Consider the following 23925-nt stretch of genomic DNA (forward strand, 5'->3'; position numbering starts at 1 on the left):
CTTACCTGGAAGCGAAATTTCCTGCTTGTGGTTGCTAGCCTCTTTTGCGCTTTCGTCTTGATTTGGATACTAACCTCGTTTGTTTTCATTCCATCATAACACAAATGTCATGGTGCAACGAATGTAGTTTGTGTACCAAGAAGTCGTAGACGTGTTGTTCCATTGTGTCATATTTTACAATATGCATATAAATTTGGAACTTTTTTTTATCGTCATTCAATAAATGACATCAAAAGATGAAGATGGTCGCTGTAGGCGCCTTTTTAGGGCCTGAGAGCGCCACCAACAAATGCATATCTAGTTGTATTTAGCACATCTTTTTTACATCAAAACACAAAATGGAGAAATATGACAAACTCAAAACTGTTGGTCGAGGTGCATTTGGGTAAGTGAAGTTTTGATTTTCATTGCTAATTAGTTTTGCTTTAAAGCTTCGAGCTTGATTTGGCTGGCAACTTCAGTGATCTGGTTTTGTAGAATTCACCTCATTGACATTTGGCGTTTGTATAAAATTTTCACCAATAATTAGTTTTGAGACATTCCTTTTATAAATAAGATCTTTGAAATTCAATATTTCTATTTTAGCATTGTGCATCTCTGCCGTTCTATCAGCGACAGTCAGCTTGTGATCGTCAAAGAGATTCCAATGGATGATTTAACAACCGAAGACCGAATTGCTTCAAAAAACGAAATAAATGTCTTGAAGATGTTGCATCACCCAAATATAATTGGGTACTACGACAGTTTTACTGCTGAAAAATCGCTTATGATTGTAATGGAATATGCACCAGGTAGCTTTTTTCTTAGATACCAAAGGGATTTTACATGCATTTCTCCGAAAGGTTTCTTCTAAGCCAAGATTTGTTGCTATGAAAATTATACAGGGGACTTTAGAAGAATTTCCCCTGGATGGGGGACTAAGTATTGGAAGAGGATACCCTATAATTCAAAATTTGGGCCCCATAAGTCCACACATATCTGAAAAATGTGACTTATAATTTCAAAACATGATGAAAACTATAACATAGCTCTGCAAGTCAAAGAAAATTTTTAAAGAAACAACTAAATCATCAAACAAATCTTGTATGTCCTTTGCCCCAAAAGCTCAATGTTACACTTATTTAATTCTTTTATTCTAACTGGGCATATTAATTTTGTTAAATTAATGATTTGCCAAGAATTGTGATTCATTACCCTCCTGCAAATTCATTCCTGTTATCGCCTGGTTAATGCTAAATTCTCGGCTAATAATTTTGTAATATTTCCCCAAAATGGCGCTCATAATTTTTCATGATCCTTCAAATGGTACTCATAGTTCCGCACATATTTCAAAAACTGATACCGATAGCTCTGCACTTTTCAGAAAGAAATTGCCCCTAAATAATGGCACATCTCTGTACCTCAAACCTATTAATGTACCCCAGAGAGAATTTTTCAAATAAAAGCAAAATATATTTGCACTAACAAGGGGATCTCAGCCCCCTGAGCCCCAAATCTTTACACCACTGCTTTTATGCTAATCTGAATTTGTGTGGAAATTGCTTTGCCCATAAAAACCTGCTAATTACAGAATTCATAAAGTAAAGTGCAATCTTAAGGTGGAAGCAAGTAATGCTTATGTATTGACCACTGTATAAACTTTATTATCTTTTTGTATTTGCTATCATGTATTTCATCCTTTTTGAGATTTTATCCAGAAAATCCTTTCTTTATTCACATAATTCCATATTAACATCCATATAATCATTTTAGGAGGGACTGTTTATGATTATCTTCAGCAACGTTTATCTCAGAATATGCTGCTTGAAGAGGAGGTAATGGTGTTTTATGCTGTGTTTTCTAATCGCTATCAAGAATGTTCATTTCTCTGAAGATTCTATAATAAGCTGACATTGGTATAAATGTCCAAATGAAGCAGTCTGATTGTATTCTTGTTGTGTAGATTGTCAAAGAGTATCATAAGTCAGTTGTGTCTAAAGTATTATTTGACTCACAGATGAATTGCATCTCTTGTCATATCATTTGTTGTAAGTAATTAACTGAAAATACTGATAACTTCTGACTAATCTATGAAGAGAAAGAAACTTGCCTTTAGAAAAACCAGCAACTAATCATTTTACTTTGAGACCTTGCTTCTTTTTTTACCCCTCTTTATTATTTTTCTGTTTGTCAGAAGCTGAAATCATGCTGCAAAATATATGAATCATCTGAAAATTTGTAAGTTTTCTTTTGAACCAGACTGCATTTAGCTTGCAGGGAAGACACATTGTAGAGAAATATTAATTGTAAGGATTTCATTTTTAGGAAATCTTGAAAAAGTTTGCACAGATTCTGTTGGCAATTCATCATATTCACTCACAAAATATCTTGCACAGGGATTTGAAAACACATAATATCTTCCTTAGTAAAAACAGAAAGATTTTAAAAATTGGAGATTTTGGTATCAGTAAAGTGATGACAAAAACAAATGCCAGCACAGTAAGTTTTTCATCTGTAAGTTGTTATGTCTTTGTAGTATATTGTCTATGTTACTGATAAATTCAGCCTGAAGGCAAAAGCCCACTAATGGCAATGGAATGAAAAACAAATAAATGATTAGAAAAAATTAGAAGACAGCCTACCACATATCTGTTTTCTTTTGAAAGATCTTGTTAAGTGAAAAAGTCTCATCTGTTTATGTTCGTTTTTCAGCTTGTTGGCTCACCATACTATTTGTCTCCAGAACTGTGTCAAAATCATCCGTATCCTTCAAAATAACAATGTGGTACATCTTATGCAAAAGCTTAGCTCTTGACAACATAGCAAATGCCTGAAATTTAAAGATATGAGCTAGTTTCTTGTTTGATTCACCAAAAAGGAACACTAAGACAGATTGATGCAGAATGATAATAACATTGATCGTTAACAAAGAGCAAGACAGTGGAAAAAAGTGACCTTGTAGCTTAAGAGTTAGCTTGATAACTAATATTTTGTTCCTGCATTCAGGACCATTACACAAGAAAGAAACTAAAAGTAACTATAAAAAACTCTGTTTTTTGCTTATTCATATTTTGATAGTTATTTCTGAATATTCTTAATTGAATATGTAGAATGTTTGCAGTGTCCATGGTAGGTAAGGCTACTTTTTGTTTTGCAAGACTTTTATGACTTCTTGCCAGTCAGGTTTAAAGTGAAACATTACAGCTTTGCATTGCAGATGAACAGATCAAAGACAGGGTTATTAAAACTTATGATTAAAGTTTTTGCTATAGAAGAAGATAGAGGTTCTTCAGACTGGAATTTTCAAAATTGTAAGCTAAAAGCATACCTTCTCTTTTTTCAAAGTGGTAGAAATTCCTGTGTTCAAGTCTCACAAGACTCTTGTAAAAGTGACAAAGGACCTGAAAATGTCTAACAAGGGCAAATTTCTCCTCTGATTCATCTTGTTCTATGAATGCTGATACTGTAGAGAAATTGCACTTTATAATGTTATGGTTTTTCAGAGGATTCTTTAACAAAATTTTTAGATATAATCAAAAAAGTGACGTGTGGGCTTTGGGGTGTATTCTTTACGAGCTGGCAACTCTCAAAAGACCGTTTGACGCTGATGTAAGTTTTCAGTATCTCTGTTGTCCCTGCCACATTTTCTGATGATAGCATGCTCCCTTGCTGCAATTGAAAATGCTTCTCTTATGGAGAACAGTAATTGCTGGTTTTATTATGTAGATAAGCGAAAATTATCATTATTTGTTTCAATGAATGTAACTAAATGTGCGGTTTTAATGGTGCCTCAGTACTTAAAAATTCGCTCTTTTGTAACAGAATATCAGCGCTATTGTCTGCAAAATCATGAAAGGTCAGTACCAGCCGATCTCAGAGCATTACAGTCAGGAACTAAAACAGCTGATCACCAGTCTTCTTCATTTGGATCCAGCAAGGAGGCCTAATGTAAACAAAATCATGGCTCAAACAGTCATGATCAATTCCCTTCTCGATCTCTCAACAGACATTGGTCGAGTGCCATACAAATTGTGAGTATATATAACAAACTAGCAAGTATTTTTGCCAAAACCCTCTGTTCGATTCCTTAACAAAGTCATCTATGCTTGGCAAAGAATTACACAGCTAGCTTGTTCTTTGCTATTGTATCTTTCGCTTATATAAGGTATCCGTTATTGCAGTATGTATTCATATCATGTATGACAAGTCTTCTTTTTAACCCTATTCTTAGACAACATCGGTCAGCAATATTATTTTTACCCGATCTTGGTAACTGTATCGCTCATTGTTTTCCACAAGGCACTGGAAAATGTCTCACGATCTGATTACGAAGTTTCAGTTGATTTGTTTATGTTTGCTGGGATTTTCTATCGTTTTGTCGCAAAGAAGACATGTAGAACGTGATAGCTCTGTTCGTGTCATCCAATATTGAATTTTTTTCCAGTGTGCCCAAGCCGACTGGTGGATTTTCAGCAGCGTTACCGCCAAAAACAAAGCGTGTTGGCCAGTTAGATACCATCACTGCTTCGCGATCCCCAACAATATCCTCACGATCATCATCTAACTCGGGAACAACAAGATTTGATTCAGTAGCTTGGGGTATGCAATTTCCATATGTTCTGAGAATGTCCTTCGTAGAAAGAGAACTTTCCATTAAAAAGATGGTGAATACACAAAAAAGAGAGCAATGTCTCACTAGAGTGCAGATAGAAAAGCGAAACCCGGGAACTAGGTTTCCAGAAAGATTTGAGAGTTGAAAGGATTTGTCAAATGCAACAATTGTTGAAAAGTTAATTATATCTTGAGTCATTACAGCAAGGTATATATTGCCATTGATTGTGTTTATTAGCTGAAGTTGAACATGCAAATAAAAAAATTCTCTATTCCTGCTGAAAATTTTTCAGAAAATTCAATAGGTTCCTAAAATGAAGAATTTTTGCAGTCATACGTCCATCTATGGCCTACGATCACAAAACAATCTTTTTACAAATTTTTCAGATGGCGGCACGGCGACGGATCTTTCGTCTTTGTTAACAGCTCCGAATACTTCAGCAGTTTATTTCTGGGGCAGTGGTGTCAAAGTGCCCGCTCTGTTAGCTCTGCCTCAAGGAGAGCAAACGATCTCAACCGTTTCTGTTGGAAGAACATTGAAACTTGGTGTTACTGGTAATGGCAGAGTTTTCTCTTGGGAGGTTAGTGTTTCATTGCTTGTATTAAAAAGTCGTATTCCTGCAGTAAAGTTGATTTCTAGGTCTCCATCTTGACAATTTATGTACACTTCTGCGTGTAATGATATTGCTACTCAAGACACGTTTAAGAAGTCTGTATAAAAGTTTGACGTAGAACAGGGAATGAACAGTGCTCATTTTTAGAAACTCAAATATGCTGCTTGTTGCTGTAGCAAAATAACTTGTTCACCCTAATATAAACAGCTGGTTCTCCCAAATATTTTGAAAAGGCCACTCGAACTACTGATGATTTTCATAATACTTCTGATATTTTTTTCTTTATTATTCCGACCTTTTCTTCCCTTCAGGACACATCTTTTTACGCTTATTATGATATGTCATTTTTGATTAATTGGTCAATCAATGTGGACTGCAGAGCGATTGTGCCTTAACCTCGACATTTCTATTTTATCTCTTAGAGACATAGATCTTTATCGTTAACTTTGTAAAATTTGGTACTGCTTAAACGTATTTACATGATATAGTACAACGCGATAAAGCACAGTCTTTAGCAACCACTGCCAATTTCCAAGTTCAATATTAGTACAAGTGAGTATTTGTACAAGTGAGTATTAGTATAAGTTCAGTATTAGTACAAGTGAGTATTAGTACAAGTTCAATATTAGTACAAGTGAATATTCCTACAAGTGATGATAATGTAAGCCAATATTGTGGTGACTTCTTATCAAAACTGAGACTTCTATCACTGGGAGTACTTTTAAATGTATCATGTTTTATTCTATATTGCATGACCTTTCCCATTTAAGTTAACGCAACTCTTTCCAACGATTTTCTTAGATGCAAAAATTGCCCATCTTCCTATTTTTGTTCCTTTTTACAGTTTTTATATCTCAATAAGCAACCGAGCATTGGTGCCCATATTGATTCGTAATTTTCAGAGATGCTGTGAAATCTTTGAATAAGAGAGGCAAATAGACGTAACAGACATTTTGTTTACTGGCTTCCTAGCTCCCCGAGCTCATTTCTGTGCATGCAAATACTTTGCACGTCTCTTTACTCTTAATGCAAGTGATTATTTTTCTTTTAGAATCAAGTCTCTGCTGAGACATTGATAAGTGTTGACTCATATTTGGATGGCGGGAAACCCACAGAGAGTGTGCTAGTGCCCAAGCTTCTCGAAGGCCTCTCTGGTGTCACCATCACCCAGGTTTCCTGTGGAGACCTTTTTGCTGCTGTATTGACAGGTGGGCTCCTTTCTTTTATTACAGAAAGCAACAGCATAGAAATACCAGGGAGATAAATTTGAGTTTAGATTTCTTTTGCGGATTTTTCTTCTTTTACGCGATTCTTGGTGATGATCGGGTAATAGATTATCTGTAACAAACTATATGTTTTGAGTCTGTAAGTATATTCTCTACAAGTGGGAATGATATGAAATCCATGTATAGTGATTTATGGGTTTAATCTTTTTACTACTGCTTTTTGTGTATTCCAACAGAAACTCATTTTATTATTTCATACAAAGAACCAAACCCTGTCATTCACAGACAGAATATAATTAATAAATTCTTTGAATTTTCAGAGTAATAAGCTTCTAATAATCTAAAAAAAGCTCTTGCACAGCTAGGTTCTTACAAAGATCGGACAGTAATTATATGTTACTCCCAAATCAAGATTTTTTTCGATCTTTACGAAAGATTTCCTAGAGCAAACCATATTTTGCCACAATTGTCATCAAACATCAATTTCTCTCGTCATAACACCCAAAAACATCCAATGAAGAGAAAACCTCAAAATTTGTGGAGAAATTGTATTATTTGCTGTATAAATAATTTGAAGATTGGCCTATTTCGATCCACAACTGGGTATATTTCCTAGCCTAGAGTTTTTGATCTATGTTCTGACGTTTTATACTTTGAAGAGTGTCAGACGAAAAGCTTTAGTTTACTCAAATATTTGCTTTTTCAAAGCCATTTATAACTTAAAGATAAAACTTAAAACCCTTGGAATATTCTGAACATTCCTACGTGGTAAAATGTTTGTAACCTTTTGAAGATCGCGGAATGTTACTAACATTTGGAAGTGGTTCTCATGGCTGTCTCGGGCACGGTGGTAACACAGATGCGACAAAACCGAAGATTATTGAAGCTCTCCTCGGATACAGTGTGGTTCAACTTTCGTGTGGTGCTGCCCATGTCATGATCGTAACAGGTATCTATTCGGCATTTGTGACGTAAATTTCTGTTTTTCTTTTGTATAGAAAGCAAGAGAATCCCCTTGACATTACAGGCAAGTAGAAAAAAGTTGAATGAAAACTAATTGTTTCATATATTGTTCTCTTGCTCTTTTCATTAGTATGAGAACAACCAAATTTGACTTCTCAAGATCCAGAAGCAATTCATAAAGGGAAAATGAAAGTTGAATTAAAAATAAGATTGCTTCTAATGCTGAGAGAAACAAGATGAATTTGCAGACCTATCCGCTGTTTATATTAACTTCATGTAATTTCTTTGCGATTTTAGATGCCGGAGACGTCTTCTCTTGGGGCAGAGGGGATAGTGGTAAGCGCAGAATTTTATTCTTTACAATGCTGTTACCTAAAGTTTCATCATTCCAACAAATTATTGTTTCTTGTTCGGGTCTTCTGAAATACTTAACAAGGAAGCGACCAGAACTGAGAAAACAAGATAACCGCACAATCAAAGTCTGCGAGGAAGCCCAATGGAAACAAATGCAATGGATGTACCACCCCAAATTTTTTTTTTTTCTAAGGAAGGTTTCCACAGCATAAAGCTGTTGTCTGGAGAAAAAGGAAACACTTTCCAGGGCTCTGATAGAAATATAATTCTTTGATAACGATCCAGCGTATAAATTCAGCATTTGAAAATTTAGAATAGACGCAATTAATTATGTTTGCATAAACGATCAAGGCTTTATCTCACGTTCCCTTTTGTGTTTAGGCAGGCTTGGCATTGGGTCATCAGAGACAAAATCTGTTCCGACAAAAGTGCCCGTTCCTTCTGGCTATAAAGCTGACCTTGTCAAATGCGGTGTAGACTGCTCCTTTGTTTTGTCCAAAGAGAAGATTGTTCTCGCTTGTGGAAATAACAAGTAATACAATTTTTCATGCTTACCAAGTATAAATTAACATATTTTAGCAAATATTCTGCCAACAGATGCAATCTGATTAATTCATTTTTGAGGTCCTAGAGGGGGGCTTATTGGAGAGGGGGGAGCTTATTTCAAAAATTAAGATCAAGTATACAAAATGATACACTGAGTGATTCTCAAGGCCTGCTAGAGACGTTGAAGACAAAACTGGACAAGAAAATTTTGACTCTCAAACACATGAAATTAGAAACTGGCAATATTACAACGAAATACATCATGAGCTATCACTAAATCATTGCACTTCACTTTGTAGTTTTTTCTTGTATGAAAATGGGGGGGGCTTAATAGAGACGGGGGCTTAATAGAGACGGGGGTTTAATAGAGCTTTTACGGTAACCGTATCGACTACTCTGCCAGCCATAACTTTTTTAGTAAGTAACCTGCCTGTCAAAAGAAAAAGAAACGAACCGTAAAATCGTCATCCTAAACACATCTGCCTGAAGTACCACATCTATCAAACCTACCTAAGCCACTTGGCAATTCATGAGCTAACATATTGAATCCTCACAAACATTTACTGCACAAAAACAAAGCTGCTAAATCATACATCACCAAGGTAGTAAAATATCTGACCATTCGCGTGTAATTCATAAGTATATTTCCTTTAGGTCAAATAAACTTGGCCTTTGGACATACGTGAAGGACGGAGAAGCTCCAAATCTTGTTCCTATGACATCACCTCCTCTTTGTAACGAGGCCATCAGCATGGTTCAGACAGGAACATCACACACTGCTTTTCTCACTGGTTTGATATTTTCTGTGTTATTTTTATGATATTTTTGTCCTTCGTGCCGTTTTCATACCAAAAACATTGCTTTCCTTATCCTGAAACAATATGTCATTTTCTTTACCTCATTACAAAAGTTGTACGTTGCAACCAGATATGAAAGTTTTATCATCGTTAAGAACAGGCTTTAAAAGTTTAAAGATAGCTTTCGTCCATTCACAACCACATCCAAACCATCTGTTGTGATCTACTCTCTTTTTATACTGCATTTGGCATTCTTGCAAATCTTTCATAACGATACATACATCAAATTACAGAAAGAATATTAACTTATAAAGCTTCTGAATCGAAATCTTGTAGCAGGTTTTTATCATTATCATTGTGAGCCAGTTTTCATTCGCAAATTTTACCCCAAAATACTCTTAAACACTCCGGCCTAGCGAAGCTTGAAGCAAATTGCTTTTCTTCAGATGCTGAATTACAGAATGAAGAAGCAAACTAATTCTTGGAGTTTTGTACTGATAACCTTTGCTCTGTTAATTTCAAATAAACATCTAAATCAAGACTGTTTTGGTTCTCTTGATGTAGATACTGATAAATTAGATAAATGCCAAAGGTTTGCGTTAGATTAAAAGACCATTTTATCTGAAAAATAAAGGATTGGATTTTATTTTTTGAATTAGTCGAAAAAGACCAATGTTGTGCATATATTGTAATATGGCTTTTTCTCGATTTACTTGTTTTTGTGACGTTTCGTTATATTGGGTCCTAATGGAATAGTTTCAAGCTTTGTTATTGTTATATGAATAAAGAAGCTAGCGATTTTGTCTGCTTTTCATTGGCGTCTAGAACATTTTATGAAAACATTTCTGTTTGAAATGATAAATTTAGTTTGCATAACGCTACGTTACCAGAGACTTTACTTGCTTTGCAGACGATGGCGTTTTATACACTGTTGGATCCAATTCGTTCTTTCAACTTGGATACCAGCGTGAGGACAATGCAGTTACTCCGCAAAAAGTTTTAGCTCTAGAAGATAAAGTCATAACTTATGTTGGATGCGGAGACACGTTCACATTGGCAGTTACTGAAGGTTCGTTTCAAATAACTGTTCTTAGGAAATTTTTCAGCTATTGTATTGTTTCTGGCTTGAAACGAAAACCAGAGAATGAAGTAAAATAAAATTTGACAGTTTATTACAATTATCCAGAGTGTAGCAAACTTTTTTCGTTTGTGTAAGGTAGTCAGGAAAACTTGACCAATTTTTGGTTGCATTTTGCTTGATTAAAATCGATTTTCCTCCTGGCACACCTATGCATTATATTTTTATTTCTTCAACTTGGTCTCGGGTGGGGGGAGTATCTGGTGGGGGGGGGGGAGTTATCGGTATAATTTTTTGAAATATGTGCGGAACTATGGGTTCTTTTTCAAAAACAAGCGAAATTATGAGTACCATTTTGGGATGATATTGCAAGATTATTAAGAAGGAGATTTGGCATTAACAGAATGGAAGTTGGAAATGAAAGTTTTAAATATGTGTAGATTTGAGAATTCAGGGCAAAGATATACAAAATCTATTTGATGTTATTTGCCTTGCAAAATTATCGGTAAAGTTTTCATCATGTTTGCGGAGTTATGGGTCACATTTTTTAAAACATGTGCAGAAGGACGGGTCCAAATTTTGAACCAAAATGGCACGTCCCCGTCCAAAACTGGACTTAGTTAACCCCCTGAGAACTCAATCCAGTATGATGATCTCTGAATTTCGCATTTAAAAACGTTTAATATCAGTTGCCTACTATTGAAAATTTCGAATTTGGATTTTAAAGTAAGGATATTAAACGAGGGTAGTTTGATATATGTTTTAAGAATCTTTAGCAAAGATTTTCCTCCTCTTTTTAGATGGTGAAGTTTACACTTGGGGCAAAGGCAGAAGGGGACGCTTGGGAAGAGGCAGCGAAGAATCATCACCTGTGCCTGGACTGGTTCGATTTCAAAACAAAGAAAGCATGAAAATTCATTCGTTAGCTGTCAGTCACGGCAACACTCTCCTCATTGCTAGCCATCAAAAACAACTGTAGCCTTAGTACTTTTACCCTAATGCTTGATCATCGGATGAAAGTATTAAACATCAAGAATTTTACATTCGCTAATTATTTCTTTAGTGCATATCGGAAAATAATGGGAAAATACAGAGAGAATAAGCTAAAGACGTATGCTTTGTAGTAGAGATAGAAAGATGATTTGCACCCGAATCATTTTTAGATTATAATTGCAACCCTGCCATTTGATGAACGTCGTTGACCGGGATTTCTAAATACCATCCTTTAAATCGGAAACATTTTCTCTATAATTGGAAATCTTTATAGATCTTTTCAATCAAGTAGTCAAGTAGAATTTTTCAGGCAAATAGCGATTTCTTTGGCTAAGCTTTTTTATCAAGAAGGGTGACTATGTGATAAACCTCTCCAATTCATTTTTGGTGCACAGCTTCGCATGGAATGAAGATTTTGTCTTGTCAGTAACCTGTTGTTGACTTTATTATTTAGAGTTTTCTTGCCGAATGTATTTTTAGAAAAATGAAATTGGGAAGTCAATTCCTTTGTTTTTTTTGCGGTAAAATGTTTATAATTGTAAAGATATTGGACACAAAAGGCTTAATAAGAACATTATTGTTTATAATCTGTCTTAATTTGTTGAAGAGATATTTAACACTCTTCGATTTGACGCTAAACCTTGATTTTAGAAGGCTTGACTCTTCCGTCAGAAAGATACTCATAAGGTATCAGGGACGCCGGAGCACATTCTGAAGTGGGGGGAGGGGGTACCTCCAGACAGGTTGCCATACTTTACTTGTAGTTTGCCACCAATTATCTTTGATGCCACAATTGCCACAACCTTAATATCATACTTCAGCAAAAAAAGTGGGTGGAGGACTACAGCCCCCCCCCCCCAGTCCGGCTCCGTCGTGCCTAAGTATTGACCATCTAAAATGCCAACTAGCCTTTTCTTAGTACAAAATACCAAGGTTACGGTAACTTTGACATGAAGCTTCTGGAGGCTTCCTGAGGCCAACGTTTGGGGGCTAGATAGAGAGGGGGAGCAGAGCTCAGCAAGGGAACTTGTTTTTTAATATATAGAGCTTGAACCTTACACTATCTGGTCTAAGGTATTTAGAAGACTGACCTGGCAGGGGCTTTGACGCAAATTGGAAAGTATGACGCGAGAGCAAATTAATGACCCATAGCATAGCTAAAGATTTGACCAAAAAGCAAAATTTTCTTTTTTCTTCTTTGAGAATCTGATTTCGAGGAAGGAAGTGGAGCCTCGTTTGCAATAGAAAACAGACGATGCGAAAATGGCGTGAAATGTAATCGGGTAATAAGTTGTCCATAAACTTTATGGAATAAATATGACTTTAATTCAAGTACGCTGTTCAAATGTTGGCTTAGATTGAAGCTAAAGGACTGCATATTGATATCTGTGGAGAGACGGGGGAATTAGACGTCACTCTACTCGACTTTGCAGCCCAAATGGCCACGGAAGGAAATGGAAAAGAAAATTTGCGTTCGACTATTTCAACGACTGCAATTTGCTCTTCCATTTTTAGTGGAGTATTACTTTCTTACTGGGACAACATACTGGGTCCTAGAAGCCAAAAACTATGGGTAGGAAATGACAAAATAAAAATTACAGCCGACATTATCAGTTTTGTATCCAGTCACACCCTCAATGGTGAACTTTGTCGTATTAGAGAGGAAGGTCAAACGGACACTAAATTCTATGTTTTGTCAGACAGAGAATGCATATTTTTTGCATCTATATTTCTTGGAACCGCTAAAGCTGGGCAAACTATTTACAGTCTAGCTTTCATCATCGCATTAGAAGATCTAAATAGATTTTTGCAACTGCAAACATTCTTGAATAAACAAATTGAGACAATTGTTATGAAATTCAGAGTTTTGCAAGAAAAGGTGGGTGATGCTACGCTTCTATATTTGGAAAAACTTATTCTCTTCAACAAAACATTTCATAGTTTATAATTTTGACAGTTTTATGATTTTGCCTGGAGAGTTTATTTAGAGGCAATTAAAGAATACTAAAGAAACATTGCTTATTGATTATAATGCTTTGTAAAACTATAAATGCATCATTTGCATTCAATGGAGTTTCAGTTTAAGTTTAATTTTTTTTAATTCCACTCTTCATACAATTTATCTCAATAATCCAACAAATAAATTAGCTAAACTACAAGAAAATAAGACTAAGTTACAGAAAAACATAAATCAGTAGGTGAAATTATTTGTAGATACATTCAAGGAGAGGAGACAATTTCTTTTAGATTAAGACAAATTTTGTGGAGGGAATTTCTTAAGGAGGAGCTCTCAGTAGTCGAACTTATCAAGGAGAGAGCAACCCCTTTTTTAAAGTATTTTATGTTCATTTTTTTACTTTCGTAGAGAATGCATAACTACCTCAATATTTTTTGTTTTTCAGAATCTTCCAAAATCAGTGAATAATTTTTCCATTCACATAGAAAGACTGGCGAATGCAGTAGAGTTAATCCAGAAAAACAAACTTCCAATTCAGGATATTTTGGTATAACACTTTAACAGAATAACAGGATTAATCTTATTTTAAATTTTGCAATAAGAGTTTTAATGCAGACTAAACAAATTTCAAAGCATGAAAATACAAAGAGAGTCAAGGATGTTGTGCACACTTGCATTGCTTTATTGCTTTTGTTGAGGAAAAGGTTAAAGAGCAACCAAAAATTATCATCACTTATTTTAAAGCTTATAGTCCAAAATAATTTTGCAAAAATATTTCCAACTTTCAGTCAAATGATCTAAACAAGGTCATCTTCCAAATGCACCTTGAATTTGAATCATATTTTACTAGGGGTGCAGGGAGATTTATTATGACTTGTTAATATTCACAGAGTTAGAAAGGAAGTGTGGGGGGTATGACTGTGCATTTAGTTGCCTGAGCAAATTTTTTTAACACATCAAATTCATATGTCAACTAACCACCAATAATAGCAGTAGATTTTTTGTGAATGATTCAGCCTGGAAAATTCATTTTTGTTTAAAAGTTCTATGATAAGGCAACTATAACCAAAGATTTAGGGCTGTTTCAAGACTGTGAAAAATTTGCCATACTTGCAGCATAGCCTATCTTTCTAACTTTAACTTCTTAACCTTGGTTTTTTAACCCCCTTTGATTTTAATGCTTGAATACTTGGTAGCAAAATTGCTTAACACACTTTTTCAAGCTTCCAAGATTCCTTAACAGAATTTGTGTAGTATTTCAGTTGAATTTAGAGCTTCTTTCTAAATGTCACTGGAGAATATGATTAAAAAACATTGTGATACCCTGCTTATAAATTAATTAAAATTCGTCCTTCCAATGTAGATTGGTTGTACAATCTTTGGAAATAAAGAAAAAGCAGATATTGGAAAACTTTATGATTCAAAATTTTTAATGAGGTAAATCATTTTTCGAATATGCCATCCTTGAAATAGTTTACAATTTGCTTAACTTTATTGCCAAATGTAAGGACCAGTCCTAATTATTATTTAGATGCTCATTCCAATCAATCATACATCTTTGTACTAAACGTTTCTTGAAACTCCCACAGTTTCTTCTATCAAATTTGTTTTTATCTTCATCTGTAAATATGCTGATGGTAAAATTTTAAAGGGTTTTGAAAAGTAACAAGAATCTGTTCATCTACTGCTTGTGTTTTGTACCTTAGGAAGGAATATCCCTTGCTATGAGTAAATGGTGTTTCATTTTACGAATTGTGATGCAGTTGTGCCTTTTTGGAAAATCAGTTGCTCCTGTGCCAATGTTAAAAAGACTACCTTCGGTTGTTATGATTAATATCATCCAACTGGAAAGATTGCATTGATATCTTTGAAGTTTTATTTGATTGTCTGTTGTTTTGTAAAATTGTTAACATTGCACTTGATTTTACTTGTAGAGTAATAACATCACATCTGCAAACATCTGGATGCACTGTTGTTGTTGGCACAAGAGAGGACCATGTCAATTTTGTATGTTTTGCACTCTTTCCTTTCCTTTTTGCTTTTTATCATTCTAAAAGGTTTTGAAACAGGTGCCTCTCTATTTCCAAGCAATGTTTGGTTATGCTACAACCTTATCAAGAATAAAGCTTTATTTAAATTGTTGTCCTTCTGTGTCATTGTGTGCTTTTGTTACCAAAGCAAAGGGTGTAATTTCTTAACACATATGATGAGATATTGAAATTGTTTTGGTGAAATTATTTTCATTTTTGTTAGAATCCTGCTTGCTTTGAATTTATTTGTTTTTCAAGTCATTTGTGTCTTAAGCTTTTAGAATGCTATTCTGTTTTGATTGCGACAATTTCAGAAATGGGCCTTATGCTGCGGTGCCAAAAGCACAACTAATAATCTGCTCCTACTGATGGCTGTTCCAATTTTTATGTAGAGTCACTGTATAAGATACTATGTCTTGCAAAAGACTCCTTTATGAGTGTCTTGTGTTCTCTTCCTATAGCCTCTATGTACCAGTTATCATGTCTACCAATTTCATTTCTGCTAGCCTCTTCACCACATCCCTTGTGATGCCATTTCAAATATCCTATTTTCTAAATAAATTGCAGAATTTTTTTCAGACATTATAGGATGACAATTTCAATTACAGGTTCTTAACACTTTGGCCCAGTTCCTAACACCTAGTGAGAGAGCATGCTCAAGATATGCAATTAGCTCAGAGGATTGTTCCTATGAAAGGCATCTGTTTTTACAAGGATTACTAAAAGTAGGTTTAAAGCAAGGTTGCATCGAAACAAAGGAATTGTTGTGTATTTGAATTGTGCATTTTATGGAGCGTAATCCAACATTTTTTAAGGGAGAAAAGGGAAACAGCTAAATGTTGAAATTTGAAGCAAACTGCTTAAAGCTTGTTTTGCAAATAAAATTATGACTAATAAATCTATTTTCGCAGTGCACTTTAATTTTAAAGCTTTAATGCTGACAAAAGTTGAGTTGCTCTACATTTGACTTTAAAGACTGTTGTATCTTAAATTCTGATTTGCTCATCATCTAAGCATACGACAATAAAAAAATTTACCAAAATGTTCTATGCTCATTTTGCCTTTGAAATTAATGAAAAGAATAATCTACACGCAAACTTTCTTTGTTATTTAGCAAGCCAACTATTTTGATCACTAAACGGCAGCATTAGAAATTGTTCATCTGATATTATTATTAATAACCTATAGCCTGATATCTCAGCCAAAATTATCTTCTCGCTAATATGTGGGATTTCAGAACAAAGGTGCACATATTAAGTTTCAAAATAAATTGAATAATCTTCTGCTTCTTAAGTTTTGCCTGTATTGTAGGGCATTTTTTATGAAGCCTTTGATAGTATTTCCCTGGACTTTTCTGAAGCACTGTTCAACTTCTTGGTCTCTGTAAGCCGCTATTTTAAGTATAATTTCCATACTTTTAGGAAGCTTGTGTACATTTCTATGCTTTTGATATAATGTATAGAACACAGCAGCTCTATGTTGCTTCTCTGATTTAAAGCCATCATCAGGCAACATTTCTAGATATAGTGAGTTCTCCCAAGATCTTAATAAAATTATTGTTCTTCGAAGGAGGGGTGTCATGTAGAGGGCACAGGTTAGAGGAAAAATTAAACAGACCATTTACTGCTATTGACAGTTGACATTTTTCTTGCTTGCTTAATTTCAGTTACAGTAAATTTCTAAGAATGGAGCAACATATCTTGATAGAAATGTTTTCTTTACAGGGGACTAATGGCTATGATATCGAGAGCAAAGATGTGCTCATCAACAGTCTGCCAACAACATTAATCGACATTGACACAAGAGAAGTTAAGCAAACCAGTGAACTAAGACTACACCTCACCACACGCTTTGAATTTCTGAGGCTGTATCTAAACCAAATACTTGAAGGAGAGGCTCCTGTTTTTCCAACAAAGTAAATAAATTGTTTTTGATATACTTTTAATCACATGCTATGATCATCATTATAACCACTATATTATCATCAATGTCAACATCATTTTTTAGTTAACATCATTAATGTTAAGGGAAAGACTCAGGAGAATAAAGCTAAGCCCTAACAACGGAAAGGAAGGAGGGATTTTTAATAGACTTAAATAAAGATAGTTGTTGAATAAAGACAGGTTGTAATATTCTTGGAAGAAAGTAGAGCATTTCTAAGTTTAGAAAGATCTAGGGAGATTGTGGAAATGTGGGGTTGAGTTTGTGTGTTTGGCAAAGAGACTTGGAAAGGGTGAGCACGGTCTCAGGGGACCTCGGGTCATTGATCTCCTGAGAGCAATGGGAGCGAGATCAGCGATACGGCGCCAATGGGAAAGAGGCCGAGAGGAATTTGAAAGTTTGTCAATTGTCGATCATCATCATCAACAGCATCATAGTCATCTTTGTTTTATTCTGAAGAAAAGGCGACATTAAAAAGAATTGGACGCAGTATGTCCTTTCTATTAACTAGATTAGTGCAGTACTTACATTTTCAACCTTCAATCTGAACGTACAGCATATCAATTTTTCTCAACAGGGGACTTTTCAATGATTGCGAAGATATTGCTATTATGGTGCAAACCTTTGTATCAGAGGTAAAATTGAAACCACGCTATTGTTTTTGTCTATCAACTACAGTGGAGTTTCTATATAACTGCCTACCATAATTGCTTGTGAAACACTAAAGCCATTTTCTAATGTCATATTCAATCTTCGTCATTTTCAAATTTTGGCAACAATTGTTTCCTATGAAGTAACGCAGAATACCTGTGATTTTTACAAAAACTACATTTTTTTTAGAAGACGTGGAATAAAATGGATTGTATTAGGGAAAATACACGAGAAATGCAAAACAGGTTGTTAGATGTCCAGAGGGATTTTAGTAGGCATAGTGTCTTTACAACAGGTTTACTCAATCTGAGTTGTGAACACTTTGTATTTTGTTTCTTTGATTTGAAAACATTTTTTGGCTGTACAGAACTTGAAAATAGCTTTGAAAAAGCAAACATTTCACAACATACTTCTTAAAGCTTTTTCGTCTGACACTCCTCAGAGTATAAAACTTCAGAATATAGATCGAAGTAAAGTGCGAGACGAAATAAAGATCAGCAATGGTATGAGTTGTAGACAAAAATTAGTTGGAACTCCACAATACCCCAATAACTAGTAAACGACAACAAATTCACACGTTCCTCTCCATTACCATTTCGATTCACTACTCGATACTCAATGCTTTCATACACCTTTCAGTAGTCTACGTTTCAACCACAGCTACGAGGTGTCGAAAAGATACAACATTGTAAAAGCTACTGATTTTTAGCGCAGATTTTTAGACAATCTTGGCAAGGATTTTAGGACAATAGGGTATCTGATTATATTGTTTTCTTTTTAGATTCAACTATTGCCTGATATAGACTCTGTGAGAGAAAGATACATCAAAAACTTTTTATGTCTGTTGAATCAAAAAGCAACCACGCTGATCTCTTATATGCATGCTAAATCGTAAGTATTTTTATAATGGTTAACACCCTACTTCAAGTGTATGGGTAGGCTGCTAGGTAGATGATCAACGAACTTTAATCTCTGGAAATTATGAATTGACAATAAGTGTGCTTCCTAATTGCTAGTGACATGCATCGACTGTTTGATTAGAAGGTTTTGGTTTAGAGAAGGTTTAAATCCTTCAGCTCCGATGACATTTCTTTGTTTCAAACCGAAGCCAATTTCGTGTTGTATAAGAAATGTATGACCCCTATTTGTAATCATTGGTTTGTTTGGTGTATAGACAATGGTTTGTAAGCAGTTTCTATGGCTATGCTGTTTCATAAGTAACGTAAAGTATTGACAAATAGAGACAGAATAGTGTACCAAACCAAAATGTCTTTTATTGACTGTTAAGTGACTTTGTCAATTCGTAACCATGTCCACCCTTCTTTTACTGTCAATTTGCTCCTTGTTAACAAGAACATTTCTGTCTACCTATTGTTTTGTACGCAGCCAATAGACCAAAGTCAATAGAACTAACTCAACTGAATGAAGCAATCAACATCAACTCGTCCCTTACCCACATATTTTCTGCACTTTAAAGCAGAGTCCTGAAAACATTACGGTCGCACGGTCATTAACCGGTGGAAGGTTTGAGAAACAATAGAAGTTTGGAGGAAGGTCTTCGTGAAAAAGAATTATTGAAGCAACAATTGAAGCAACTTATTAGTGCCAGAAAATACATTTTTATCAAAACAAAGAAACGCCAATGTCAATTATACCTGCAGGGAACCCCCATGACTAACTTTTGGTTACGTAAAGGCAGCAGTTTTATCTCGATTCATAACGTCTGCCAAGGGGTTTTTACCTTAACTTATCCCTAGCCACGTTCTATCAACTGTGGTTGCCTCAAAAACTGGAGGAAGGTTTTGGCAGTGAAAATTTTGACCAGAGGAAGGTTAAGGACTTTTCTGGACTCTGCTTTAAAGAATACCAGCTCTAAAGCCCTATTGACACTACACGAACATACCCGGGTCCAGCCCTGATCAAGTTAGCCCGGATAAGTTTGACCTGGGCTTGTTTTAGATGGTAGTGTAAATGTTGATGTGTAATAAAAATGGGTTAATGATAACACACATGCTTGCTTGGTTCCATTTTTCTAAGTACGATTGCGCATGTTCCTCATAGAAACAAATCCTGTTTGCCCAGGTTTCGCACTTAGACTGTTCGTGATGTTCAAGAGTTGGGTTAGTTAAACCCGCGGGTAAACCCGGGCAATTTGCATTTACCCTGCGGAAACTATCCGAAGATGTTTGCGTAGAATAAATGAGCTTAACTCAACTTACCAATGCAGGACAAGTTGATCCAACAAGATCATGTAACTGCCGTATTCACATTGCTGCTTATTGTTTTTTAGACTTCGTGGGGTGGATGTCATTTCGCTTGACGATATTCGCAAGATGAGAATAGACCTATCGTTGCTATCCGAAGCTGATTTTCAAATCGTGCTTGCACAAGCAGAAAAAAACCGACCTGGAATTGTCCCATTTCTTTTCAAGACGATCACAAGATATGAATCCTCTGAACAGGCAATGAAACAGTTACACGTGTAAACATAACATTCGTGATTTTCATTCGTCATACTCCCCTCATCAGTATTTCTCTAGTCACCTGTATATGTACCACCTTTTTTGAGACACAACAAGATTCTGAAACCTGAGGCACTAAATCTTTCGATGCAGTTAAAAAACTTAAATGCATTCGTTATTCTTAAATCTTATCCATATTGTTTTTTTATTGTTGTAGAAAAATCTACTTGTCAACTCAGTAACTCTAACGATCGAATATGTTTTTCTCAAAAGGGTTCAAATTTATATGATTTTATTCAATGCTATATGCTCCTTTTTATGCCGAAGGCTGCTAGTTTGGTGGCTCGCCAATTAGAAGGCATTTTTTCACACGTTTCCTTTGCTCACTTCTCTCCAAAGTCACTTCCTGTCTTTTCATGGGAAAAGAGGCATGAAAGGTTGTTCCATAGATGTAGAGAGCATTAGGGGGGGGGGGGGACACAGGTAGAGAAGAGCACGTTGTTCTGTCCAAGTTTACATAGTATCTTTACAATTTGTACACCTGTCTCTGTTTAAAACCGAGGCTACAATCCCGGACAAAATTGTTGAGACTTTCCAAACTTTATGTTTTCTCTTTCCATTGTAAAAAAACCCTATCCCTCCCTAGATTCAAGGTATGTTTTGAAGCGAAAATGATAGAACTACAAATTCAACCTTGATTTGGGAGGGGGTTGGGTGGATCTGAATTTACAATGGCAACGTTAAGTATGAAATTGCTAAAACTGCATTTTTGTCTCAAGAATTTTGTGCAGGATTGTAGCTATTCTTCCTACATTTCACTGCTATTGCTTCATCGAGATAACTTTTATCGTTACAGGGAGCTGATATGAATTTCCCGCCATTCTTCCGCTGAGATTTCAATCAGGATTAAAATTGAGATGATCAAGAAGAGTTGGTAAACTGGTTCTTCGATATTTTTGACATGGATTTTTGCAAGGACCTGTTGTATATGAAAAAGTATAATGGTTTCGAACTCTCGATGGGAAAAATATATTTTTGTAGGGAATCAATAACTTGTGCCTAAAATTTCTTATCTGTTGATATTAGATTAGTATTTTTGTATTAAAAGAATTTTGTAAAATGTTGTGAAGTGATGAATTGGGTGTTTTAGTTTGTGTCTTTTGTTCTTTCGTTCCTACTATACCTTTGCCGCCAAATCTGTATCAGTGTGACTTCTTTATTTACAATTGTTTTCTTTCGCCCCGTCCAACGTTTTATCCAACCACAAAAATTTTGCGACTCAACATTTAACATGTCTCCAGATCAATTGACCGTACAATTTATCTGAGTGGCTTTCACGAGGCTATTTGTTGTATTTATTTCTTGTAAAGACCAAACTTCATTGCATTGACAGTTATTGCATTGACTGATTTTGTGATTTGCTCAAAAATATATACAATCAAAAGGCCGACATTCAAGCCAACTGCTTTAATGACCAATGGTCAACACACAAAAAGGCTTGTTTTTGGATGTATGATATTTGACATGTCTTGCTAAGCAGAAACAGCAATTTCCTTTCACTGCGCATGAGGTTTACTGCGAGTACAGCCAAACCATTTTCAAGGGGTCTATGTTCATTTACCATAGCCGAAATGCACTTTTCTGTAGAGTGTTAGCAAGAGATGGCAAAGAATGTAGCAAGGAATGTAGCAAAGAATGTAGCAAGAAATGTAGCTGTAAGTAGCAAAAAGGGATAGCGAGAAATGACAGTTCTTGGAGCCAATACTGACTCAATTCTGGGTCTATCTTACTGCATTTGATTTATTGTACGTGGAAATTGTTGGGATTTTCCATTGATGCTAGCGCATTTAATATAGCACTGCAGTAGATGCTTTTCGTGTAGAGATTTGTTTTTTCTTCTTGTTAATTCATAGAGTTGCTTGCGTAATTAATGTTTGTGTAGGTATCCGTAACAGACTTGGCACTTTAACATTAAATCTCTGAGCCAGCAGATAGTTCTGGTGTTGGTACACTAGATAATTTCTACAGAAATCGTAGTCGTCTGTTTATCTCTCTATCTTTAAGAGTAAGCACACACCCTCGAAGCTAATTTTTTAACGAGCCCACTGCGCTTATTCGAGAAATGACGATGGTGTATACCAATCAGAAAGTGGGATCTTGCATTTTTATTTACAGTATGTTGGTCTCGCAGTTATAGTATGTTGCTTGTTTGCATTTTTCATGCAAGTCCGTTTTACACCGAAATCAACATCAAGGTGTTTTAGTTTACGTTTAAATTTTGTCAGTAAAAGTTAGCTTTTCAAGACCTTTTCCATAATCAAAAATTCTTTAGATGTCTGATTAGATGATAAAGATAGTAATCTGGTGAAACTCTGGTGTTATTGAGTAGTTCAGTGGCGAAGCGGAGCAGTGTGGGGCCATTATTGCAGTGTTTAATAAATACTGTTTAGAGTCCCCTATACTCAACTAACTTGGATTCAAGTTTTAGAGCCTCACTCTTTGGGGTTTTCCTGAAGTGTCTATTATAATAACTAGCAGTAAAATTTGCAGAGACAGAACCATCTACCTTTTTAATGTGTTTATTATAATACCTAGCACTAAAATTTGCCAAGACAGATCCGTTTTATCTTCCTTTATGTACTCGAATGAGCCATCTGGTACTCGAATGAACCACATGGCACATCAATGCGTAAAATCAATTCCTTAAGATCAGAATCAAGCATATCTTCACAAAAGTGGCCACGATCAGTTGGATAAAACTTTGAAAGATGGCAGGATTTCAATTGAATTTTAGCCTGACTCGCACCTTTGTTGTTCTTTTCAGGAGTTTCAGAAGATTCCGAACGGTCCGTGACCTTGTCTTTGGCCTTTTCTCCCTGCAGAAGGAGACTTCAGCTAGTTAGACCTTGGTCTTTGCTTTTTCAAAAAACAGGGAATTTGTCTTGACATAGATGGAAATTTACCGACGGAGACATAGATGAAGAAGAATTTAGGTGCTATATCACTTACTGATAGATGATTTTACCGACAAGACAAACTAGAGGTTTTTTAGACAAACTGAAGATTTACCGACGAATCCATGAAGTATTGGAGGATGTTACACCCCCTACACCCCCGCTAGCTACGCCCCTGATCCTCAAAGATTAGATGCAAAAGTTTATGACGAAATAGATGTGCATTGGAGGAAACATGACAAATCTTACATCTTCATGTGGTTGCTCACAAATCGTTTACGTTCATTTCAATGATACTGTGAATGCTGTTACGCAACAAATGCTCTCATCCAAAACCCGTTTTTCGAGAAACATCTTGGGGGCCCCTTCGGGGCCCAACCTTTGGGGTCCCTTAGTGGTTCCTTTTTTGGAAACCCTTATTGCTCATTTTCTAGGTGTTTTATCTTGTTTAATGATATGATGTATCTTCTAACTTGGTTAGCTTGATGTTTTAGTATCATTAAGCTAATTTCATCTACTTTTATAGTCGTTGTGCTAATTTATCTGAACCAGACTGTTTATAAAAATTGAGTAGAAATAAGCAACTATTTTCTAAAAAGGCTTTTTGGGGCGTTCTAGGGGGCGTGGCCTCAAGAATTGTCGGGTACACCCATTTTAGCACCTCCCCTATTAAGCTGGTGCGCGGTTCCTGGATCTTTCTATTGCTTTCTGTCACAAGAAATGCTTTCATTCTAATGCTATTTTAGATGGGAAAAGATATTTTCATTCT

At 35.5% G+C, this 23925-nt stretch overlaps 2 protein-coding genes across 3 annotated transcripts; both read left to right on the forward strand.

Moving 5' to 3' along the window:
• The first annotated feature begins 243 nt into the window (after positions 1-243).
• On the forward strand, positions 244-11663 carry LOC135695083 (serine/threonine-protein kinase Nek8). Its single transcript, XM_065214039.2, has 16 exons — positions 244-385; positions 586-791; positions 1753-1814; positions 2305-2478; positions 2692-2741; positions 3507-3588; positions 3802-4010; positions 4424-4578; positions 4978-5171; positions 6256-6412; positions 7224-7379; positions 7691-7729; positions 8129-8279; positions 8948-9084; positions 10001-10159; positions 10969-11663. Exons 1-16 carry the CDS (start codon positions 339-341, stop codon positions 11145-11147), a joined length of 2157 nt encoding a protein of 718 aa, XP_065070111.1. The 5' UTR covers positions 244-338; the 3' UTR covers positions 11148-11663.
• Positions 11664-12393: 730 nt separating this feature from the next.
• Positions 12394-21351, forward strand: LOC135695087 (guanine nucleotide exchange factor C9orf72). Of its 2 annotated transcripts, none has more exons than XM_065214045.2 (10): positions 12394-13040; positions 13564-13665; positions 14482-14555; positions 15053-15125; positions 15757-15873; positions 16873-17063; positions 17667-17724; positions 18522-18631; positions 20031-20222; positions 21059-21351. In XM_065214045.2, the coding sequence occupies exons 1-10, from the start codon at positions 12600-12602 to the stop codon at positions 21069-21071; spliced, it is 1371 nt and encodes a 456-aa protein (XP_065070117.2). In that variant the 5' UTR covers positions 12394-12599; the 3' UTR covers positions 21072-21351. The 2 variants fall into 2 exon arrangements, with proteins under 2 accessions (XP_065070117.2, XP_065070116.2); XM_065214044.2 differs by having other exon boundaries at positions 20031-20202.
• The last annotated feature ends 2574 nt before the right edge of the window (positions 21352-23925 follow it).

This window comes from Rhopilema esculentum, chromosome 8, assembly GCF_057945365.1.
Source record: "Rhopilema esculentum isolate cy_ngs chromosome 8, ASM5794536v1, whole genome shotgun sequence".
NCBI lineage: Eukaryota > Metazoa > Cnidaria > Scyphozoa > Rhizostomeae > Rhizostomatidae > Rhopilema > Rhopilema esculentum.

Excerpts from the sequence above, each read along its gene's own strand:
- LOC135695083 (XM_065214039.2), top strand. The coding sequence starts at position 339 with ATGGAGAAATATGACAAACTCAAAACTGTTGGTCGAGGTGCATTTGG. Across the intron at positions 3,589-3,801 it reads AAAGACCGTTTGACGCTGAT|AATATCAGCGCTATTGTCTG; the intron begins GTAAGTTTTCAG and ends CTTTTGTAACAG. Across the intron at positions 6,413-7,223 it reads TTTTGCTGCTGTATTGACAG|ATCGCGGAATGTTACTAACA; the intron begins GTGGGCTCCTTT and ends AACCTTTTGAAG.
- LOC135695087 (XM_065214044.2), top strand. The coding sequence starts at position 12,600 with ATGGCCACGGAAGGAAATGGAAAAGAAAATTTGCGTTCGACTATTTCA. Across the intron at positions 14,556-15,052 it reads GATTCAAAATTTTTAATGAG|AGTAATAACATCACATCTGC; the intron begins GTAAATCATTTT and ends TTTTACTTGTAG. Across the intron at positions 17,064-17,666 it reads GCTCCTGTTTTTCCAACAAA|GGGACTTTTCAATGATTGCG; the intron begins GTAAATAAATTG and ends TTTTCTCAACAG.